At 39.9% G+C, this 25596-nt stretch overlaps 1 protein-coding gene across 2 annotated transcripts in view; it reads right to left on the bottom strand.

The window, feature by feature from the left end:
- The window catches only part of PLEKHH2 (pleckstrin homology, MyTH4 and FERM domain containing H2), a 118676-nt gene that overhangs the window by 54881 nt on the left and 38199 nt on the right, over window positions 1–25596 (bottom strand). Inside the window, exons 3-11 of one of the 2 annotated variants that reach the window (XM_075127137.1) lie at window positions 17246–17308; window positions 14975–15124; window positions 14298–14381; window positions 13392–13473; window positions 10043–10225; window positions 6885–7867; window positions 5472–5547; window positions 4913–5007; window positions 2850–2994 (exon numbers count right to left, since the gene is read on the bottom strand). In XM_075127137.1, the coding sequence (XP_074983238.1) occupies window positions 2850–2994; window positions 4913–5007; window positions 5472–5547; window positions 6885–7867; window positions 10043–10225; window positions 13392–13473; window positions 14298–14381; window positions 14975–15124; window positions 17246–17308 (1861 nt within the window). The remainder of the gene's footprint in view (window positions 1–2849; window positions 2995–4912; window positions 5008–5471; window positions 5548–6884; window positions 7868–10042; window positions 10226–13391; window positions 13474–14297; window positions 14382–14974; window positions 15125–17245; window positions 17309–25596) is intronic. The other variant, XM_048843009.2, reaches the window with a different exon arrangement.

Raw genomic sequence — 25596 nt, 5'->3', positions numbered from 1 at the left:
TTTGGTGATCAAGTGTGGGATCTTCATGCTAAAGTATAAATGATTTTTCTTTCCTTTTTCTTTATCATCTGGTTCTCTCAGGTAGTTAGTTGCCTGTATGGCAGATGAATTGCCCAAAGGTCTGTCATGTACTTAGATTATAGATGAGCTGTCTAAATTGCCTTTCCCTGCCACTCTTATTTTCTTTGACTCGCAATGAATGTGGGGAATTTTTGTACTGTCAGTTATGAATAAGAGCCTGTGCAAATTTTTTCCTGTCAACAAACTGTGTATTCAAATCCAGTTTCAGAATAAAAACAAGTTTTAGCCCATGTCAACCTGTTTCTATCAAAAACCACATCCCGTTTTTGCCCTGAATGATTCACTAATATTAAAACAAACTCTTTGCTTATTCATCATAATGGGGAAAAAACATTTCCAAATGTGAAACAGTTTCCTTTTGAAAAGATTTACTTAAAACTACTGTTCAACTTGGAAGAGTTACTGTGTAACATTTTTCAGAGTAACAGCCGTGTTAGTCTGTCTTCGCAAAAAGAAAAGGAGTACTTGTGGCACCTTAGAGACTAACCAATTTATTTGAGCATGAGCTTTCGTGAGCTACAGCTCACTTCATCGGATGCATACCGTGGAAACTGCAGAAGACATTATATACACACAGAGACCATGAAGCAATACCTCCTCCCACCCCACTGTCCTGCTGGTAATAGCTTATCTAAAGTGATCATCAAGTTGGGCCATTTCCAGCACAAATCCAGGTTTTCTCACCCTCTGCCCCCCCCCACACAAACTCACTCTCCTGCTGGTAATAGCCCATCCAAAGTGGCCACTCTCTTCACAATGTGTATGATAATCAAGGTGGGCCATTTCCTGCACAAATCCAGGTTCTCTCACCCCCCTCCAAAAAACCACACACACAAACTCACTCTCCTGCTGGTAATAGCTTATCCAAAGTGACCACTCTCCCTACAATGTGCATGATAATCAAGGTGGGCCATTTCCAGCACAAATCCAGGTTTTCTCACCCCCCCACCCCATACACACACAAACTCACTCTCCTGCTGGTAATAGCTCATCCAAAGTGACCACTCTCCCTACAATGTGCGTTTGCACTGTAGGATTCTGTTTATTTTGTTTGATTAATTCCATAAAATATTAGCTGATTTTACAAATAAAAATACTGTTTTCGTAACTTCCAGACCCATAAATTCATCTGGGTTTTGAGAGTCAAGCTGGGCTCTTTCCTCCTAAAATAATATCAGTAATTATAATACCATAGGCCAATATACCCTTAGTTTTACCTGTGCAATCCCACTATCTTCAAATTATGCATTATAAATAAGAACACATGCTCAAGGCTGTGAAGAAAGACTTCTGAATGTGAAACAATGCAGGGCTATCTTCTTGAGTCTCCAGAGACAGCATGAAATAATAGGCCAGATTCCATGATTGCCTACAATATTGTAAATCCGCAGTGATTCTAATCAATTCAATTAAGATAGATTGGTGTAGAAACTAGTGTGAGAAGCAACTCAGGCCCAAAGCTTCGACAGGTATCAACTTAACTATCAGCAAAGATAAGTCTGGCAGGGAAGTGGGAGAAAGACTTAAGCCCTTTTACACTAGTGCAATCCAACTGCAGCATGGATTTGCACTGACACAGCTTAGGTGTAGCTACATCAATATAACTACATCAGTGCAAATAAGCCCTTACATATCTTAGCGGGCACTTGGCATGGTAGAGAAATTGGGTATGAGAGAAACAAACCCAGTCAGGGAGGGCTTCAATACTTCCCACAATAGGAGCGCTTTAACAATTATGTTCTGTTTCCCCTATCAGAGGACCAACCAACCAAACCAAATTGAGGAGAAAGAATTAGGTTAAGGACAATTCTAGAAAACAAGAATGTTGTATACATTCCATGCAAGGCAGAGTTTATTGGGGAAACTTAACAGGGGCCTGTGGTTGGCACTCAAATTCTGTTAATCCATTGACTACATGTGCCTGAGTATTACATAAGTGAAACTCTAGTTAGTTAGCAACTGACCTTGTCCAATCAGAGTAAGTAAATAACAATAATATTTTGATATCTGTAACACTATACTATCAGAGCATCTCAAAGCAATTTACCAACAGAAAATTAAGGCTCACTTCACCCCTGTGAGGTAGGTAAATGCTATTCCCTTTTTCCAGAGGGGGAAAACACAAGCACATGGAGGGTAACAGACACTTGTGTGCCAGGGACTAACTTCAGTTCAGCCTCTTCCTCTCTTGGCACAGGTCTCATGGGATGCACTATAAAACTGACTGCTTTAGAGGCAGAGAGGATGGAGAATGCCTTTAAGAAGGTGGGCTTCACACTAAGAGATCAAAGAACTACACTGAATTCCTCTGCTGTCTGATTAGGTTAAATTATTACCTTATAAACTTAAGGAAAAGATTTTGCTGACTCTCACTATTTTTTTCTGCTCAGTTATTCCATCTAGTTACAGTCAAAGGTCACAAAAATCCATAACACTTCAGGGAACAGAACCCAGATCCCCTGACACCCCACCTTGTGCTTTAATCGCAAAATCATCTTTCCCCTCAAATGACAAGAAGATACTACAGCAATACCTTAGAAATACATATAAGTATTGGTAATCAAAAAAAGGAAAGCTGCCCATTCTCCTGCCAGGTTGCTTTGGTTTCAGCTTTGATATGTGAAAAGTATAACAAACGAGCTAGATCCATGTTCAAGGCAACCATATTTTAAAAATGAGAAATAAATTGATATGAAGAAGAAACAATGCACGTGCTCCAAAATCATATTAAGCCTCTCAAAATATTTGTTTTTATGGTTTTTGCCCACCTCGTTTCATGGCCCTGGGGCTACCTGGGCCACTTCTACTTCGAGAGTCTGATTCTGAGGTCCGCGAGCTGGATCGGGAGCTGTCTTCTTCCTCTGATCCCGAAGAGTCATCTAAGAATGGGCTGTTGCTTATTTGAGTTGCTTTCTACAGAAATTAACATACATTCTTTGAAACTTTATGCAAAATATACTACTTTATGGATGTATTTATTTTATTGGCTTTTAAAACAGCCTACTTCTGCAACCGGCACTATAGATGCCTACCATGCTAAAGATTTAATTGCAACAATTAAAACAAAGCAAAACCAAACCAAACCACTACCACCGATTATATACAACACGCACAATAGAGGGTGGTATAAAAACTAAAATTATTGGCACTAGCATTGTTGCCAGGAAATCTTGCCAGGACAACTACCACCAAGAGATGTAAAACGAACCCAAAAAAATGCAAATTAATCCAGCTTAAAAATACCTAAACTTTACCTTGTGCCCCAATACTCACCAAACTTTCTCTCTGGTGCACCAACAGGGAAACATGAGTACGAGGATGAGTATATTTCACTTTACAAATAAAACTCACAGGGCATGATTTAGCAGCCACCTATGGTCTAAGTTCTGGCTGAAGGTGTGCACTACTGCCTGTTGGAGAACCTGTGTTCTGGCAGACTGAGGTGGAGGTTAGCTACCCCAAAACTATGGTGAGGCTGAAATTAACACTGAGGGAATGTTCTGAGGCAGGGCTAAAAGTGAGGCAGCCACTGATCCAACATTAAACATCCATGTAGGGATGACTCCTGTTTTTGGCAGGAATCATTTGCACAGCAGGATGTGTGTGGGGTCACTCCTTGACAGAATACAGACACACATTAATGCTGCCTTTGCAGCATGTGTGTCTGCTAGGGTTGCCAACTTTCTGACCAAACAAAACCAAACGCCCTTGCCCCGCCCCTTCTACGAGGCCCCACCCAGCACATTCCATATCCTCTCCCGCTGTAGCTCACTCTCCCCCACCCTCATTCACTCATTTTCACTGGGTTGGGGAGGGTCCCTTTTCGACCAGGTGTTCAGTTGAAAACTGGACACCTGGCAACCCTAGTTCTGCCAGTTTCATCAGGAAAGGGTACTCTGTTCAATTACAATATTTGGCTTTCTATGATATGATCTTGTACATTCAATAGTTACACTGCAAGTAATGGGCTTTGTGCAGGGGGCAATCAGTTGCAACAATCTGTAGCGATCAGCCCTCCTTGTCCCAGATTACAAAATGCCAGTGGAGACACTTCAAAGATCCTACTGCAGCCTTTCATGGAGGGGGAGGGTTTGGCTGGTGGCTCCCATTTACCTCAGGTCCACGAGTCACATAGTCACATCCCAGCAGTCTGCCCTGCCACACCCCAAATTCCTCTGCATGCTACAGCAGATAAAGCTCTCATGCAGCACAGCTCCATGGCATATGGAGGATGGGGATGGCCTTTATGGACTCTTAGCATCTGCATTACCTCTGCACAGCACTGGAACTCGACTGGTTCCACTGCATTTAGATTGGACTGCAGTTCTTTCTTGGGCCCCAGGATTCAGCACATAAGTAGCAATATACAACTGAAACCCCCCCAACACCTATCTATTACATCATTTCTGTTTAAAAACATACATCTCTTCAAATTACAAGAGGTTGCCAGGAAACAAATAATGTTCTGATTAGATTCTGCAAGCTTCTGAAAACAAATAGCTTTGGGGTTGACACAAAGACCCTTCCAGATCTAAATCTGTAATTACAGCATTGCAACCAGTGCAGCTCTTTCAATAATTAACAAGCCCTGGGAAAACCAGTAAGGGCCACAACAAAAATTGACACAGGCTTGTAACACTTTATAAGCAACAATAATTTATTTTCAGGACATTTGACATTTCCATTACTTCTGGATTTTTTACGGTCTCTAAACATGATCTTATGACAAATTTGGCAAAGTGCCATCAAGCATAAAATGCCAAGTTCTTGAATGTGGAGCTTAACAGTATGGCTTTTCACACAACTTCATTTTAAACAACAATAAGATTACCCCTTTCAGAGTTGTGTAGACTGGAGTGGTCATGTTCTTGTATATCAAAGAAGTGTATAGTCCAGATATGGTATACGAAGCTATAGAAGCAGTACCTGAAATACATAGCATAAAACACATTTCTTTAAAATTGCCCTCCAAAATTATTTAAAACATTTGGTTGGATTCTGATGTCACAGCACTGTAGTGTTATTGTCTTCACTACAGTTACTCCTAAATTATACTGGAGTAATGGCGTATGAGAAAATCATAATTAGGACCACTAGTCTTTTTGTAATGTAAGTACATTCTCTCTCTTTTGATGTCTGGTTATATAATCATCAAGAATTCCAAAGAAAGTTATAGTGAATTAAGGACTATAGTGAATTTGTACTTAAGAGGCAAGTATTCAAGAATAGGTGATAGAAATAATGAAAAGGTTAAATCTGTTTGACCATATCATAAAGAAAAAATCCAAAGAAATCTTCAGAGGCATATTTTAGAGGCATCTGGGACAACTGGCCCCTTATAAATTACAGTAAGCAGAGGATTTTGGCTGTTGGTACAAAGACCCACTTACTTTTGTTAGAAGAGTCCATGTTGAAAGCTTCAGAGATTCGTAAACCTGACTTGGCTACAGCATAAATTCTGCTTTCCTAACATAAAAGCAGAGATGTTTTATTGTAGATATTAGGAAATGAAAGGTATTTCTTCCTCAAACCTCCCCTTTGCCCTCACACTGCTATAAATATGTGATATAGCAGAGTTATCAGTGGCAGCTGAAATGTGACGTTGTCTACACCATGCACCAGACCAGTGGTCTTTCAACCTTTTCTCATACAACTGTTGCCTGTGTACTAGGGAGTTCTTTGTTTTGAATACAAAAATCAGTTCCTCAAAGAATAACTGGGGGAGAACATTCTATACTAGAAGAAGACTAGAAGTTCTCTACAAAGGGAGGCTACGGAAGTAGCTTTTCACCAAAAGCTTTTCAAACTATGGTAGCAAAAACCCGTAACGAAAAACTTCACATGCACAAACTGTTAAAGTAACATTAAAGTATAGTTCATCTCTGACCTAACCCCACAGTACCAACAGGCCAGGTACTTGTATTACCCTATAATTTCAGATTCTGCACTAGGTGGGCATAACAAGATAAATCATTGGCAAGAGAAGACTTTACATTCTCAGGCTGGAAGGAGCTGGCTCAGAACTAAATAATTTTAAGGAGAGGACTAAAACAAATTATTAAAGTCTGACCCCTTGTGTCATGATGTAAAATTTGTATATTAATTTTCTTACACGTTAAAACAATTTGTTTTAAATATCTCAATGGAATTGTAAAATTCTTCTGTAACCAGTGAATTACTACTACTACTACTACAGATTGAGAAATTTCTCCGAACAACTAACAGGACTAAAAACTTCTTTAAATATGGTCTGTTGTGCCAAACTATATTTACAATTATCTAATTCACAAATTATTGGCCTGGATTGTATTGCCTAGTTTTTAGAGCAAAGCACTTGGAACCAGGACTCCTAGGTTCTATAGTCATAAAAAAAAAGGTCAGTGGTTAGAGTCATTATCTAGTTGTGTGTACACAAATGAACACATGAAAATTAGATATGACTTTTTCAAAAATTGGTTCTCTACATACAAAAAAATGGCCATACATTTTTATATGGCATTTTAAAAGCAAAGAGCTCATTAGCCCATGAATAGGAGAATGGCTGTTGAATGTATGCAATTTAAATATTTCACTGATATGATTTACTCCATATTCTTCTGCAAGAGGAAAAAATACAAGATCCTAGAATAGTTATTAAAATTGAACTTGCTTCTGAGGAGTAGATAATCTCAGTTGGTATTAAAACAACAAATCATATTCCCACCATAGACACAGGTAATGAGAAAGGTACAGGAGAGAAAAGTGTAATAAAAGCAACAAGATGAGTTAATTTAAATCAGTAAAAAATATTTAATTATATTTACCCAGGAGGGGAATCGATGCAGAGGAGGAGTAGGGGGTTTGTTGCTAATTGCCTTCCTTGTTATATCACGGGACTCCTGGTCTTCTGCACTCTGTGCCTCAAAAGAGTCATAGGTAAATGCTCCATCATAATCAATCTCCATTTTCTCTAAAATGTCAGTATTTTCCCCATCCACCAGGTCGATGTCTGTTTCCTGAGGTCTCAAGGGCCGTACCATGCTTATAGCATTTCTATTTCTATCAGACACTCTGTCGGAACTCAGCTGGGGTTGGCTTAAGTGCTTTTTTGCCAGTGCTGCACTTACACTGAAAACGTTGGGAGTCCGTAACTTTGGAGGGGGCAAATTTGATGGAGAATTTGATTGTGTCACACACTGAGAATCTGTTGAAGGTGTCAGGACTGGATGCTTAGGTATTAGAGCAGGGGTTAAAATTGGACTTGGGGTATTTGCTTCACTGGATGAGGATGAATAATCTAATCTCTGAGACTGAAACTTTTTATTCAGTTCATCTGAAGAGCTATCTTGGCCTTTTCTGTCGAAGGCCTCAGAATTGCTCTTTCCAAGTGGATTGGACTGACTTTTCCGCTGAGATCCTTGCTGCCAGGAATACAGCATTTTGTGCTCGGATCTCTGAACTGCAAAACTCTCCTCTTCAAATAGAGAACTACTGTCGTCAGATGCTGTCAAATACATTTCACTCCCAATTCTGCTGTATCTTGTGCTTTCTTCAGATGTCTGACTTGAAACGGTAGATGCACGCCTGGATTTTGGTCTTTTATTACCTCCTTCATCCTCATCTGAGCTCCAGTCACTACCTGTAATGCATGAGTTCTTTGATATATTACTATCTATATCTTTCGATGAATAGCTTGTTCTTGCATTTTTATTTTGTTCTGATCCACAGGAGCTTTGTTGCAATGACCTCTGACCTTTATTGCTCTCATGTGCAAGAGCAGCACGGGATATTTTCTGGATTTTTTTCTCTAGAAAAGAAATACATGAGTTTGACAGAATTACTTTTAATAAAATTAGCTGTTAAAGCAATTTATAATCAGAACTGCAAGTTTAATGTAGTTAAAGTTAAGTTCATTTAATTTTTGGTGGATGTTGTAAAAATAAACAAAAATATTTGTCGGCAAATACTACACATATTCTGGAATGTCAATAGGGATAGTGATGAACATATACTTGAAAGAAAGTAGAAATGGCATTTACCAAGGAACTGTAACAGAAACCATTCTTATATTTAGTGGTCTATCCAAAAAACTAAGAATACTAATGATGAATGTAACAAAAAGGGAGAGCAAGATGTGCCAAACTTTAAAAGAAACCAGATATGTAAGAATTTTTATGCTGAAGAGGACATATGCACTTACCCACATTAATAGATCTTAAAGATTATAAAGCTTTTCAAATGTAGGAAGGAAAAAGTGTGAAGATTAGATTGAGAATCAAAATATTCTGAGTTTCTATGTTATAGTTAGAAATCCCTTCTGCGTGCCACTGTTTCACTCCCAGTGCTGAACGCTTAAAACCCACTGAAGTCTCATGGAAAATGTTTAGGAAAAGACATTCTGTTCAGATATAACTCTGCTTGTATTGTCTGTAACTCTTTCCCCCATTTTTGTTATTACATTAAAACATGATCATTCAGAGTTAGTGTATAGCACTGTTGTCTAGAGGTTAGAATAGGATACTTGGACTCTGGGGAGTAGGTTCTGTTTCTGACCCTGACACTTAAATCTTTGTCCTTCAGTTTCCTTATCTGTAAAAATGAGATACGTATCCACTTTTGTAATGCACTTTAGGATCCTTGAATGACAGCATTTATATAAATATTATCTGTCCCAACTGCTCATTTCCTATTTGGGACATGACAATTAGCAGCTGTAAAGAAAATCTGATGTCACAAGCAAAGTTTTAAGACTTCATATGGGGAATAAGAAGCAGGAGTAACTACTCTGTTTTCTCAGGGAGTCACGGTCTCCCTGCTGCTACAAAGAGGAAGTAAACTACACTGTGTCTATATCTGTCACAGCGTACTCACCCCAACATGTTGGCATATCTATATCACTGGGCACATTGCGGTGGGGAGAGGGTGCAGAATGGATTCAAGATGGTGCAGTTGCAGGAAATGGTGGTAAAGTGCACAGGCACAAGGGGAAGGAGGTGTCTTATGCTACTGCTTCTTTGCGCTAGTATTCAGGGTAACCCATTATCTCACCCATTTTAATTACAATACGCTGAGTTTACCTTGCTGCGCTTGGGTTTAAAATTGACATTAGGACAGCAGTGCTAACATATAGAAAACATATGGAAAAAGTGAATGCAAAACTTTGAATATTTAATTTAGCTCATTCCTTCATGAACTTTAAAAAGAAATCTTGGGAAGTCAGATCCTAATCTTGCAGTTGAAACCAAAGGGGTGGAGCCCTGCACCTGTGCAAAGCCCAGAGACCTGTGAAATTCTGCAAAGTCAAAGGTCAGCCACAGCAGATCAAATTGTAAGACTGGGGCCTTAATACTGTTAGATGCTCTCCCTACCTAGAGTATGTTAATTAAGAATTTAAGCTGAAAAATTAATAAAATGAAGTCTTAAACCAAGTAATATATATCCATTTAGAAACAGATTAAACATATATTTAGATGGATTTCATTATTTTTTCTTGTCAACTAACAGCTCTGAGTATATCCCCTCATTACAGTTTTACACCCTCTTTTGCACTACAGGGCTGCATCTTGTTTTTTGATATTATTGAAATTAATGAACACTACAGAATAAATGGGGATAATCTTTTGGGCAAGGCCCAAAAGCAACCTCCTCTTCTAAAGGCTACAGCAGTGATCCATCAGCATATGCACACAGCAAAATATTTAAGCAATATACTAATGCTACATCAGAAGATTTCTAATAATACAGACGGTCTTGTGAGACAGATGAGTGCGAAAAGCTGTAGCTCACAAAAGCTTATGCCCAAATAAATTTGTTGGTCTCTAAGGTGCCACAAGTACTCCTTTTCTAAAGGCTACACAGTGTCCTATCTGAAAGTCCTTTTGTCCTATTTTGAAGAAGACTATTCCTGAACATAGCTATGTTTAAAGCAATTTTAATTTTCCACTAATTTCTTCCAGAATAAAATTAGATCAGGGTTAAATACCTAATATGTTATTACCGTCACTCAATTCTGATTCTTTACTTGATGATTTGCTTATTTCATCAAATTTAATAGCTTGCTGAGGAGTTCTTGCTCTGTTCAAAAAGCATCCAAAAGTCAAACTGCTTAGTTGCTGGCCTTCCCCAGGTTTACGTGTTGAAGGGACACTTTTCTTCCCCATAATTTCTGCAAGTGTAATAATTCATAAATTTAGTGTTAACATGGCATATGCTAATACGTTTTACTCTTACACAGTCTTATTAAGTAATATTATCATTTTTAAAAACCATAATAAAACTAAATATTTTGATATTAGAAATAAAAACCTTCTTGAAATCCTCTCCATACCAAACTCGCAAACTAAATTTCCACTTACTAAAGAAATATGATTCTCCTTCTAGAAAGTAAAGAGGGGAGAAAAACTATTTCTTTTAAAATGTTTACAACAGAAAGGTGTGTTCTGAGAGACAGAGTAAAAAAGATAGTGACTATAAAGTCACAGCAGAATAACCTTGGGTATTATGTTTGCAGTTCAGCCTACATATCAATCCAGTATACACCTAAACATGATAAAAGCAGACCAACTTTAAACATGCGAGGATTTAAATGGGTACCATATTGCTTCAGATTTTCAAGGGATAATTGAGAAGGACAGGTCTAAAGTTAAAATTAGGCTCAACCTAATGACACTTTCTAAAAATAAGTAGGGTCACTCTCTTCTAGAAAAGGAAAATGTTCACTAATCATAGCCAGGAAACTCTTTGCGACAAAAACTATAAACTGATAGCTTTAAAAAAAATGTAGCAACTCCTGCTCTAAACACAAAAAGAGGAGTAAAAAGAGAGAACTGTCAAGATCTTTGTGATAAGAGTCCTCCCAAAATGGCTGGATAAAAAGGCAGAACTGGATTAGATGCCCTATGGTACAAAATATAGCCACAATAGTAGTAACCTAGGAAATACACATAATGGATCTTCCGGATCACCAGGGGATAAAGAGCACAATTAAGGAAGACAAGGACATTATTAAGAAGCTACTCGGTTTCTTTGCATCTGAATTCACCACAGAGGATGATACCTACCCCAGACCTGCTCTTTTCTGGTAATAAAGACAAAATACTATCAGACATTGAGATGTTAGAAGAGGTGCTGGAACAAATTGATCATTTAAAAAAAAATAAATTACCAGGCCTGAATGGTATACATCTATGAGTACTGAAGGAGCTGAAGTATGAAGTGGCTGAGCAGCTAGCAAAAATGTGCAAGCTCATTAAAAACAACTACTTTGCTAGAAAACTGGACTATTTTAAAAAGTTCTATGGGTGATCTGGGAAAACAGAGATCAGTAAGCCTTACATTATTACCTGGTAAATGGGTTGAAACAATAATTAAAAATTATAATAAAACATCTGAAAGATCATGATCATTGATATGATAGGATCTAACCAGAATGGTTTCTGCAAAGAGAAATTGTGTCTCACTGATCTCTTAGAGCAGGGGTGAGGAACCTACGGCCCATGGGCCGGATCCAGCCCGCTGCTTCATTTAATCTGGACCACAGCAAGTGTCCGTGCTGTGAGCCAGAAGCCCTAAGCCTCGGTGCTCTCCCCCGCCCCCCTGAGGGGCTGGAGCCGTGAGCGCTGGCTTGCCCTGTTGCAGGGGGAAGATGGGGTTGCCAGGCTGTTAAAAGTTCGGTCGGCTCTGTGCAGCTCCCAGAAGTGACCAACATGTCCCTGTGGCCCCTAGGCAAAGGGATGATCAGGGAAGCTCCTCATGCTGCCTCCGCCCCCAGTGCCACCTCTGCAGCTCCCATTGTCCAGGAACCACGGCCAATGGGAGCTGCAGGGGTGATACCTGTGGACATGGGCCGTGCACACTTTGCAGAGCCCTCTGGCCCCTCCGCCTAGGGTTCGGACATGGCGGCCACTTCTGGGAGTAGTGCAGAGCCGACCGAGAGCTGCCTGAGATAAGCGCCACCTGGCCGGAGTCCGCACCCCAAGCCTCCTGCCCCAGGTCAGAACCCCCTCCTGCACCTAAACAACCTCTCAGATCCTGCACCCCGCATCTCCTCCCGCACCCCAAACCCCAGTCTTGAGCCCACTTCTGCACTTCAAACCCCTTGGCCCCAGCCCGGAGCCCCAACCTGCACCCTGAATCCCTTATTTGTGGCCCCACTCTGGAGCCTAGGGGAAGTCCCAAGCCTCTGCACCCCCCCATTGGGCTGGAACTGCAAGCGCTGGCTCACCCCTCTGTGGGGGGAAGCCTTGAGCCTCCACGCCCCCCCACAGGGCTGTGTGGCCCGCGACTGATTTTTTCTGTGGGTCAGTGGCCCCTGATAGAAAAAAGTTTCCCCACCCCTGTCTTAGAGATCTGAGGATGTCAGTAAAATAGTGGATAAAGGAGAACCAGTTAACATAAGTTATTTAGAATTTCTAATGGCCTCTTACAATGTCCTTCACAAAACACTACTAAAGAAGCTAAGTAGTCAGTGGTTGAAAGGCAAAGTATTGTCATGGATCCAAAACTAGTTAAGAGACAGAAAATTACGGGCTGGAATAAACAGTCAGTTTTCATCATGGCAAAAGGTTAACAGTTGGGTGTCTCTAGGTTCCATGCTAGGTTGTGAGTTATCTAATATGTTAATTAAACATCTGGAAAGGGAGTTGAGTAGTAAAATAGCAACATTTGCACATGACAAAGTTACTTAGGTTAGTCAGGTCCAGGGAGGACTGTGAGGAAGCTTGGTGAGACCTAAAGAAGATAGGTGAATTGGCAACGTGATGGCAAATAAAATACAGTGTTGATAAATGCAAAGTAATGCACAGTGGAAGAAAAAAATTAAATACTCAGACATCTTGCAGGGTTCTTAATTAATTGTATCAACTCAGGAAAGGGACCTGGGTGTCACTGTAGACAACTCAATGTGTGAAGCTGCGGTTAAAAAAAAAAACCAAAAACTGATCAGAACTCTGATCCTCAGCATGGCATAGACTGGTGGGACAGTTCCACAATGATATCCACCTATCCTTAAATGTTTCAAAGTCTACAAATCATACAATTAAACAAGTCAAAGGGAGGATATGAAAGAATCCAACCCAATCAGATTATTTGAAAACTTATTTAAGAAAATATTGATACATTCAGAAACAAATAACTATAAAGGTCCAAATAGTTCTTGCCTTACTCATTCACATATAGTCCCAGCAAAGTCTGAAGTCAAAGGGTCCATGGGACAAATTCCCACTGAAATCAAAGTATTCCATGAGACTACTATGCATAAAGTGAGCAGGATTTACTCCCAAGCATTACTATACAAAACTTAGAGCAAATTTCAAAGGACGTGTGCTATTTACCTTGCAGTTTAGACTGCATTGTTCTCATCTCTTCATTTTGGTTTTGGTTGATCAAGCGAAGGTTCTGATTTTCTACCTCTAACTGAAAGGATATAAATTTAAGCTCCTCCATTAGTGAAACAATTTTTCAAGTCGTTACATTGTGAGGGAAGACACAATTTTCTTGCCATTTCCTTTTGAGCTAAATAAGAGCAGTAGCAGGGCTAATCTTAATTGAGGCCTAATATTATGGATTTCTTTCTTCAGAATAGTATGCGTTTTCTATGATAAACACTCTTCCCACTTTTGTACTTTAAGTATATAGCCATTTAACTAGCTTTATATGTATACAGAAATGTCAATATATAATAATTCACATATTAGGTACTAAAATATTTCACTTTATGCTAGATTGGCTTTTTACTTTTAATTGCAATTCAAAATGCATAAACATGAGGGTAGGAGCAAATGCTGGGTGCCAAAAATGGCAGCCTGTGGCCCCAGAGGGCCTTTTATTACCCCAAGTGAGAGGCAAGGAGAGACAATGGGTCCCCCTTGGGTCTTCCAAACCAAGGAATAGCGAGTTCTAAGCAGAGACAGTGCTACCCCAAAGCCACCCAATACCCGCATGCTCTGCTCACATGAGCACTTTGTGCAACTGAAGGGGGAAGAGGGAAGCACAGCACCTGTCCCTACGAAGCCCAAGAGTGGCCATCCCCCATGCTAGCCTAATCAAATCCCCTTTTCTCTCATGCCTTCGCTGAGACAGGGAATTTTGAGGGTTTTTTTCCTTTTAAGCCTAATAAATATAGGACCACAAGAAAATGGTAGACATTTTTCACCGAGATCTCTCTCCTTGTATGACACAGAAACTCTGTCCAGTTACATTATGTGTTCGCTGTACTGTAAATATCATAGGAGACATACCTCATGGAGCTTGACTGTCACCCATTCTTTTATTTTAGCTGCTTTTTCTTCTATGATTTTTGCCTCTTGTATTCTGATTTGCTTCTGAAACAGTAAGACAAAATATATTTTCCAATGTGTATATCATACCATCTAAGGAGCATCTTAGGATGCAAATTCTGTAGATTACTTCTAGCTATGTTTCATCTCAGTCTCTTTGCCACTAGCATACAACACTTGGTAAATTCTTTGAACAAACCCTTCATGGGATTTTTCACATGGGATGCTTTCCTACTAGGTAAAGTGAAAATCTCTCTCAAAGGGAGACCTGGAGGAGGAAAAATGTCTCTCCAGAGTACATCCTACTTACCAATCAAATGTTCTTACAAAGGAAATCTCATCTCAATTTGAAAATCTCACTCCTATGACCCACCACAACAACTGAAAAAAAAAATCTTCCTGTAGACAACTACGTCTCAGCCCCACTTCCTGTAGGAAAGATCAGTTGAGTTTGCTCCTCAGTCCAGACTCGTAATTTAACATGTGATGTATTACCTTTACAGCATCAGGCCATTTATCAATAATCAGATCATGAAAAAGTTTTAAACTTTCCTCACTTATACCATTCTTTACTTTTTTATACGCACAATTAAGAGTCTATGAATAACATGCCTTTTGGTCACCGAATTATTCCTAACCTGTTCTTCAAGTTGTTGCTCCAAGTTTTGTATAATGTCATCTTTCTCCTGTACCAGAGTCTCCAGATCTTGACACCTCTTATACAATCTGGTCTCCGATTCGCTAGTCTGAACATTAGCTGCTTTTAACTTCTCTTCCATAATCTGTACCTGTTCAGCAGGTGAAACACAACACCCTATGTAAACTTTAATCATTTAATCATAAAAGTCATAATAAAATTTACCATATATTAAAGGCCCAACCCAGTGCTGCAAAATGCTAAAACAGATCAGAGATGAGAGCATTTTGTAGATCTTTAGCCAATAGTACTGCAAGGGCACTGCTAACACTTAGAGGTTTTGTTAACATCATTTCTAACTTCTGCGTCCATAACAAATAAAACTATTAGAGATAGTAAAAGGGGAAGAATATGATGACTATCTTGGGAACACTTACCTCCCTCATATGATTGTTATGAGGCTTAATAAAGGTCTGTGAAGTCTTTTGAAAGTCTTGCTTAAACACAGCACACATGAAAAGAATTAGTATTATTTTATTAAAATTATGACTCTTATAAAGATCTTGCTCATAGTCAATGAATGCATTCTGATCCAAGTCACCAAGATCCTGAATGAGAAAACACTCAGAACATGCTTAAATCCATTCCAAATCAAGAGAGCACTAACAATGTGCTTAGAGTTACACATAAACTGAGATGCTTTCTTGAACAGAGGCCAGAGACCATATCCAGGATTTTTGTCTAATTTTCAGGGTTATTGCTTAAACGGTTCTTGGATTATATGCTCTTTTAGGCATAGAGACTGTCTTCTTCTGTGTCTGTAAACACCTGGCACAATGTGGCCCCATTTTTGATTGAGGCCTTTGGGTGCTTCTGTGACATAAAAAAATCAATGCTGAATTCACTCAAATATCAAATATCAAAATGGGAAAGAAATAATTGTGGTATATATAGCCTTTTAAGGCTTGACTAGACCTATCTTTGCTCCCTGAGTCAGATGTTTAGTGTTTATACTAATTTATAAACAAAGAGAAACAATTTACAAAACCCAACTGCAGAACTTGCTCACTTTCAGCAGACCACTGTGTTCAGCCTTGAAATGCTCTTCCCACTGCTCATATAAACATAATTCAAATTCTAGCGTGTGAGAGAAGAGCTGAACTTGGGCAACAGACACTTTTCACCAAAGAAAATGAAACCATAAATCCTTTCAGCACTGTTAAAGAGAAAAGACAGCATTCACTATCGATGAATCACTAATATATATGTACAGACAGACTAGCAAAGGCCGGGAAACAGTGATTCATACTGCTCCCAATTAACAATTCCTGTGTGCTTTTAAACTGATTTTTTTAAACAGTAAAGCAAATTGGGAGATTCATTAGTGGAGTACAACAAATTGAAGCTGAGAACATACAGCTTCTGTGCAAACCAAGGGCTTGGTCTTGCAATGCAATGGAATACCCTCAACTCCCACTAAGTTCAATGGAAGTTGATGGTCTTGGCAAAGCTCACAGGAAGTGGCCTCACCTTGTAGGCTTAGACTCCTACTATTTTGTTTGAGGAGATCTATGTGTGTATTTTAATTACTGCAACAATTAATGCATGCATACCATATGAAGTGATTTTTTTATGCTTTTACACTTTATATTACTAAATGATTTCATTTAATTTTTGATGCACATTCTTATATGGCATTGTTTGGGTATCCATCAGGGACACTGGTTTAGTCACTAAAACATCTTCATTTTGGGACAGCAGAGACAACCTAAATTTCATATGTGGACTACTTAATCCCATGGACTACCAAAACTTTAAAAGAGGGCTCAACATTGGAGAATTCTCCTATTTTTACTTGAGAATATGGCTCTAAGGCACAAATATGTTAATTTTATATTTTTATGGTTTTGCTATTGTCAGGACTGTTTTCTCTCCCTTTTGCTTACATGTTAGTTTTACATTTGCATCACTAGAAAAAGATACAGAAGAAAAATACTGAACAAACAGAGAGATTCAAGACATGCACTTAATATTTGGTTTGATAGGTTTGACTATACGTTAAGACAGACCCATAACTGGGTGGCAAACCAAGATGTTACAACATCTATTAGGAAACATCTAGAGTGGGACATCTTAAAATATATTATCCTCTCCTTCTTAATACTAGTTAAGGAATATAGTAATATTTCTGAGTCACCTTTGCTAACACTGCTCTAATATGCCCTCCAGCAACAGCTATCAGACATACTGTACTTCTTCAATTTAAATGTACCTGTTGAAAAGCTCTCTCTGCTTGACGATCTGCATCAATAACTTGTCTCTCAAGTTGCTGCATCTGTATATACATATAAAACAGCATGTCATAAAATGTGCACTCCTTTTATAAGCTGCCACCAAAAGCTCCACAATGTAAGATAATTTCATATCCTATTTAGAACAAAAAATCTAATATGACCTAAAAAAATAAAACAAGTAAAAGTTAGGACAAGTTGCATTTGAGACTGGGGAAATAACCAATACATGAGCATGATATCAAAATATTCTTGAGGTTCTGCTAAAGTAGGGAAATTCAGTAAAAATTATCTTTATAATAGATCCTTGTGGCTAACTTCTGTACCATAATGGCTCTTCCCCACTACCATGTAGTAGAAATGGTTTTGATAGTTACCCTTAGACCTTTAGCTCTTTTCTGTTCTTGAGGCCCAACCCTGCAAAGTGCTGAGCTCTCTTAGGTCCTATTGACATTAATAAGAGTCTAGGGTACTTCACACACTGCAGAATCAGGTCCCTAGTTCCTAGTAAAGTTGAAAACTCAGTCCTCAGGAAAGACCGTACTGGATGCAACATTCAAACACCATCTGACCGAGAGAGCACAACGGACACCAGAAAAATCTGTGACCTACTACAAGATAGTAGTCAGGTACTGCAAAGAAAAGTCTACTAATAACTGTGCTGAAATATTATTTTTGCTAGAACCCTTCTATCATTGTTTTCCTGATATAGGAATTTTTTTTCTGAGAACCAACTTATAAGAACAGGCTACAGAGTACCTGGGAAGACAAATATTTTTCAGCATGGTTTCAGGAGCTTGCTTCTGCAGAAATATTAAACTATTATTCCACACTGGTTGTCACTAGGACAGATGTGAGCCACAAGTGGACATGGCTTAAAGGTCATGCATTGACCACATGGGTCACTGTTCCTATATTATAGGTTACAGTCAAATATTTATGAGGATAATACCCAACCTCAGAATTATGACTTGAAAAGACTCATATACAAGTGCTAAATATTTGAAGAAGGGTTTATTCTTCCTACAGACAATGTCACCGTGTCTTGCTGGTACTCTATTTCTCTCATTTTCCAGATTCTTGGCTTTTTCAGATGTCAATCCATACCACCAGTAACAGATTTGTGTAGTTTCAGTACTTTGTACAGACAAGAATACACACTTGTCACTTGCTGTCAAACAAAAGGCAGGGAAATGAGAGAAGAGAAAGTTTGTACTAAACTAAGAAAAGCTGTCATTAACCTCTTAATATCTCCGCACTTTAATAATATTTTAAAAAACTTCACACAATCGCATGTAATATGAATCAAGGATTATAAAGTTATGATGGTTGGTACAGTGCAAATAACCATAACTGTGCTCCCACATAAGCTCTTTTGAAGGAACAGGATTATGCACTAAATGTTTAGACAGAGAGGTGAGGAGTTAAATACCAATTTGGAACAAATTGTGTTCCTTTTTGTCTGTGTAATTAAAACCAAAAACAAAACCCTGTTTGTCATTAATCTTGAGTTTTTTATCGTTAGGTTTTAAGTTTTATAATTTTGTATCCTAAATTTATTTTTCAGTTGTGGTTTTAGAATGTCTATTGAAGTATGAGATTAGTTTACAAAGCTTGCTTTAATAGGGCTGTTTAACATTTGCTTTCTTAATAAATTTGTAGTAAAGATTAATTTCAATGTTTGAGTATATTGATAGCTAACATCATGCACTACACTAACCTTTCAGTGATGACACACATTACATTACATAGTAATGAACATCTAACATTCTATTGGCAGTATGATAGAAAAATCTTTTAAGTATTCATAATGTGGCTTTACTGCAGATGAGTGGCAAACTGTCCAGAGTTTTCAAAAACTTGTAAACATAGGTGGAATACCAGTGTCAGTGTTTTGTGAACCACTAATACATATACCATAAGTAGACGTTCCAATTTGAACTTTAAACTAATTTTTACCAGAAAGAACCAGCCAAAAAGACTGGCACACATACCTACTATTTATATATACCTCCTATTTATATATGGAAATAAAACCTGGAAGTTTTGCTAGCCAGTTCTAATCACGCATCTCAACTGTCCTTCATTACAAGGAAAATACCTCATTAAATGACATCCATGCCACACAAACATGGCATGATTTCACTTTATCCTTTTGTAAATTATTCCTATCACAAATGCAAATTCACGAAAGTGATGTCATAGGAAATGTTTGTGATCAAACTAATCCCACATCATTTTGAGCTTCCTGTTTTATTATTTTTGTATCCCTGCTTGAGTTTGTGTCCTACATTTGGAAGTTGGCAGGAACATATCACATCAATGTAACAGATCTTCTACGTCCTCTTCCTTCACAGGATAGCTATAGCTGGGGAAGAAGCCAACATTTCACAAGTTGAGCTGTCTGATCATTTAGCCAGCCTTTGGCTTACCACCATTCCTGTCTAGGAAGCTGACAGACCAGAACAAACACATTGCATATAGTGTAAGCTGCAAAACCCCTAAGTTATACTGAGCTTTGCAGGTTCAAATTTATTTCTTGAACAAACTCCCACTCAACTTCTCAGAAAATAAAAGGCCTCAAGCCCTGAAAACAAAACACAGCCTCCTTACCCAATGTCTAATAATAGTACCATTATGTAAACAGCTAGACAATAGAACTGCTCTTCTGCACAGCACTTTACCATGAAATACAGGAATTATTCCCGCACCTCCATGCTGTTTCCAAGCATATGTAACACTATGCAGTGCTGGCTAGAGGACTATAAATACCTAGACAGAAGTTAGTGACATGAATAATATTACTTGAATAAAAGCTTTAGGTGTTGTTAAACTAAAAATAACAATCTGATGGAAATGACCTGACAAATTTACCGAGAAAAATAACGCTGAAAGTGTTAAGAATGTAATACTGTGATTAATATTTGCTTTTTGTAGAGCTGACTGAAGAAAATATGTTAAGTAGTTTTGCATGAGCTCACAATATAGATAAGTCAGCCAGCTTTCTGGCAGCAACTACACTTTGTTTTTGTAATTTGGAAACTTTCTGAAGGCTCTCAAATGTATGTTTGGCTGCTCCTGTGAAATAATACAACAATATATTCTGTACTTGATAATAATATACCACAGTGACCAAACTTTAGTAGTAGTTCTATTATATGGAACTGGCTAATGTTTCAATAGTTAAGGGCCAGATACCATTTCCTCAACAAATCCTGTTTTTTTTTTTCCTTCAGGGTTTATTGATTTAGGTTTATTTTAGAGAATCTACCCCAAACTTCAGGCATTCATATAACAATTGCAATAATAGTCATATAATAGGTACAATACAAATGTCAAAATTCAAAGTTCACACAAATAATCTGCTCAAAAACAGAATATCAGATTCCACTTGGAAGCTAAACAGAAGCCAGTGCAGACTCCGGAACAGGAGTATACTGTGCTCTCTGCATGAAGCACCACTTATGGAGACACAATCTGCTCCAATTTAGCTTATGGATGTGTAAGCGGGGGAATAGTCCCACTCTTGTGGGGAACTTTCCTGGTTTCTGCACTACCCCGGTGAAGTGGGCTAGCGAAAGGATCTCAGTCCTCGCTCCCACTTCCTTTACCCAGTGGCCTCCCTGCCCTTGAGGACTCCCCTTCCACTCTCCTGTCTGGCAGAGTCCTCGTAACCCCAACCAGGCTGGGCCCAGGATTCCTGGGGAGCTCGACCCCCAACCCTGCTGTGGTCACCTAGGACAGGGGCTAGGGTGTCCCCACTCCTGTCTGCACTGGGCACTTCTCTGACTCACTGACCATTACATACAAGTTAAAGCAAATGCAAGTTATTTAATCAACAATTAAATTTAAAAAGAATAAGGAAAAATGGGAAAGGTTAAAGGAAACACATCAACCTGCTCTGTGGGAGGGAACATCACAAACAGTGTCTCTGGAATGTCCAGGCAGTTCACAGTCTGCTCCTTATAAGTCCCAGGCCTTCTTCTCAGGCCCTGGCTGTGCTGCAGGGATGGTGCGGGTTGGACACTTGCTCTGGTGGTGGCCACACGCTCTCAAGCTCTAAGTGGTAAAACCCTTCTTCCCAGTGTCGTCCCCGCCCAGTCGGGGTTACAATCCAAGCCTGGCCTGCAGAGCCTCTTGGCTGAGGCGTCTCCCTGTGCTGGGCCCCCTGCCCAGGGTCCTCCTCGCTCTCCCCAGCTGCTCACCGCACCCAGCTCCAGACTGGTCCAGCCCCAGCTGCACCTCTCTGTCTCTGCTGCTCTGCCTCCAGTTCCCTGGGCTGCTTCTTTGGCTCCTCTGCCTCAGGTTGCTACAGCTCTGCTCCCAGGACAGGTCTGCTCTGCAGGCTGCTTCTGTGAGACTGCTCCCAGCACTGACCTGCTTCCTGGGCTGCTTCTCTGGCCCCTGTGGCTCTGGTTGCTGCAGCTCTGCTCCCAGGGCAAGTCTGCTCTCTCTGGGCTGTGCCTCTGGCTTTGGGGCTGCAGCTCTGCTCCCAGGACAGGGTCTGGTCCCTCTGGATCTGGCACACCTCTGCTCCCCAGCTTAGCTTGGGCCCCTGCTTTCTCCTTAGCTTGGCCCCACTCTGTCTGTCTCAGGCAAATCCCGCTCACACGGAGGACGGGACCTCCCTGGCCTCCTGACTCCCTGATTAGCCTGCCCACCCTGTCATTCAGGCTGACCTGGAACATTGGCCTCTCCCCATTGTTCCTGGGGACTGTCAGTCTCAGGGTCCTGATTTCCCATAGACCCTTCCCCTTTTAGTACTGGGAGCTAGCCAACCAAAACATCCCCACTGACTGTTAGCAAGGGGGCAACAGTCCCCTTACAGATGGATGGCCTGAAGATGTAGCCCCACACACAGGGCCATCCTTACCCATACACAAATTACGCAGCTGCGTAGGGCACCAAATTTCCTGGTGCCCTACGCAGCTGCATGCTGCTCCAGCCCCTGCTCCGCCTCTTCCCCATGCCCCTGGCCCTGCTCCGCCCACACCCTGCCTCTTCCCACCCCTGCTCCGCCCCCACTCCACCCCTTCCCCTGAGGACTGCAGCAGGGGTCGGGTGCCCTACACTCACCAGACAGCAGTAAGTGGAGCAACCTGGCCCCAGCCCGCTCCGCGCTGCCGTCTCCCAGCCATGCCGCCGGTAAGTGCTGGAAGGCAGTTTCCCTCATTTCCCAAGGCTGGGAGCTGAGGGAGCGGTTTCCTCCCTGTCCCCCCAAACCCTCCCACACCCTCCGGAGGAAGCCTGGGGCCACACACCCCCTGTGGGGGGCTGCGTAGGGCACCAAAATGGCTAGGGACAGCGCTGCCCACACACAAGAACATACGTTCTAATCTCAAGGTGACAAAGACATAGATAACTACAGCAATGTCTGCATTCGAAAGTAAAGATTGATGTGTTTCACAGAGGCAGATGGAAGAAAAAAGCATTCTTGGCTACAGCCTCCAGGAACAGCTCCGAGTCTAAGAAGAACTTTATATAGATAAATTGTTTAACAAACAGGCACTGGCCCTCAAGCTGGAGTGATGATTTAGGCCTGAGTCTTGCAAGCCTCTTTATGCAGGGTTATCCCTGGACCTATGCAAAGCCCCAGTGCCTTCAATGGGATCACTCCACACAGAACAACTTGTGGGATCAGAACCACAGCCTTCATCAGCTCTTTTGTAGTCTTCCTTAGAACGAAAGAGCATATGCAAACTGGTATCCCAGACCATTCTTGGATTAACAACAGTTTGTAAAATCTCACATACTGTTTATTCAGATCTATCCCTTTATGATAAACCTGGGGGGAAAGGCCAAATGGTATTCACAGGATTCAGCATAAGTATATAGTTAAGCCTAATTTCCTGTCTAGCTTCTGACTGTAAATGCACCAGGGACCAACTTGAACCAAAGCCTCAGTTCAACAAACTCTTTCTGAGGAATTCATATCCATGTATCTCGACAGTTAGTCTGGGCCCTTGTTAGTTAAACTAATCTGAAACCCAGGAACTTATCCTGGCAACAAAGCCCGTTGCCAATTATGCCCACATATCTATTCAGGGGACACCATCACAGGGCCTAATAACATCAGCCACACTATCAGAGGCTCGTTCACCTGCACATCCACCAATGTGATATATGCCATCATGTGCCAGCAATGCCCCTCTGCCATGTACATTGGTCAAACTGGACAGTCTCTACGTAAAAGAATAAATGGACACAAATCAGATGTCAAGAATTATAACATTCATAAACCAGTCGGAGAACACTTCAATCTCTCTGGTCACGCAATCACAGACATGAAGGTCGCTATCTTAAAACAAAAAAACTTCAAATCCAGACTCCAGCGAGAAACTGCTGAATTGGAATTCATTTGCAAATTGGATACTATTAATTTAGGCTTAAATAGAGACTGGGAGTGGCTAAGTCATTATGCAAGGTAGCCTGTTTCCTCTTGTTTTTTCCTACCCCCCCCCCCCCAGATGTTCTGGTTTAACTTGGATTTAACTTGGAGAGTGGTCAGTTTGGATGAGCTATTACCAGCAGGAGAGTGAGTTTGTGTGTGTATGGGGGTGGGGGGGATGTGAGAAAACCTGGATTTGTGCAGGAAATAGTCCGACTTGATTATGTAAAGAGTTGTCACTTTGGATGGGCTAGCACCAGCAGGAGAGTGAATTTGTGTGGGGGGGTGGAGGGTGAGAAAACCTGGATTTGTGCTGGAAATGGCCCACCTGATGATCACTTTAGATAAGCTATTACCAGCAGGACAGTGGGGTGGGAGGAGGTATTGTTTCATATTCTCTGTGTATATATAAAGTCTGCTGCAGTTTCCACGGTATGCATCCGATGAAGTGAGCTGTAGCTCACGAAAGCTCATGCTCAAATAAATTGGTTAGTCTCTAAGGTGCCACAAGTACTCCTTTTCTTTTTGCGAATACAGACTAACACGGCTGTTACTCTGTAATCTGAAACACTGTCTCCAAATTTGTTAAAGATCTGGAGATCTCCTAGGATTCTTTAATTTACTTTTATTTTGTATTTTTAAATATGAAAATGTATATATTATGAATGTGAACAGAAGATATCTAACTACTGTACATGTCCACAGACACACAGGAATCAATTGAAGCTTTAAATAATCTATTACCCACTTCTACATGAATGAGTAAAAATCCTCTCTTAATTTTCAGATAATGTATGGCTGCACACTGAATCAATAATCTGAACTATACACAAATGGTTTAATGGAAAAAACCTATGCAAATAAGAGAAAAAATTCAGAATTTTAACATATAGCAGACAATTGCTTAAACTTAGTGAAGAACTTACAACTCTACATCTGACACAAGTCACATCACTCTAGCTAAGCTCTTTTTGTTCAAACAATGCCACATGTGAATAAATATTGAATGCCTTGAGGAAACATAGCTGAAACATAAACAGCAAAAACCATGTGTTGCCCTTGAGGTCTGGTCAGTGCAGCACTAACAATGTGTTTTTGGTTTGGTTTTCCTATTACAACGAAAACTTATGTGCTCAGAGGCATTTTTCAGAGTTCATCTGAAAGTCTCTTGATTGTATACAGAAACACTTCAATGTTCATTCTTGTGCAAGTCAAAGAACGCTTCATCACTTTAAATCTTTCTAGTTACATAAAATCAGACTTACGGTTTAGTTCTGAAAATATATATAACCAAAAAGCCATCTCATTATTAAATTAAAGTATTCCACAAATTCATTCTCGTTTCTGCAGTATATATCATCAGCGGGGGAAAAAAGAAAACATTTTGTATTCTGTGCTTTTTCTAAAAAGCAGTGGCCAGTGCCCATAATTTAATCCTCAGGCATATTTTATAAGCGCCATTAATCATCAGACATATTTTGAATTTAAAGTTATGAGACAGCAGCTAATATGACCGTTCTGTATTGTAGATCTGAGAGGAATTTACTGTCTTAAATAAAATAAAATACTTAAATGGATTTAGGAATAAGTTTTGCAGAACACAAAAACAGAGATGGTTCTAAGGATAAATAAAACAAAAATGTATAGTGTAACTCAAAAAATTAGGGTGGACATAATGGGCTAAATTCTGTTGTTACATCATCCCTATTTAAAGATGATCTTCAAGGAAGAAAGAGTGGAAAGAAGTGGAGCTGACTACTAATATTTAGTGCAAATATCTGGCTTCACTCCACATACTGTTATATCAAGACATGGAAATATAAAATCAGTAAACTATATGAAAATATAAATGATGTGCAGAGTAACTGGAAAATAAGTTATTTTTAATATTAAGGACATCTCCCCAGACTTCTGCTGTAATTTATTGCTGTGAGACTTTGCTCC

The sequence above is a fragment of the Caretta caretta genome, chromosome 3, assembly GCF_965140235.1.
Source record: "Caretta caretta isolate rCarCar2 chromosome 3, rCarCar1.hap1, whole genome shotgun sequence".
In the NCBI taxonomy this organism is placed as follows: Eukaryota; Metazoa; Chordata; order Testudines; family Cheloniidae; genus Caretta; species Caretta caretta.
This window is presented reverse-complemented; position numbering and strand designations above follow the sequence as displayed.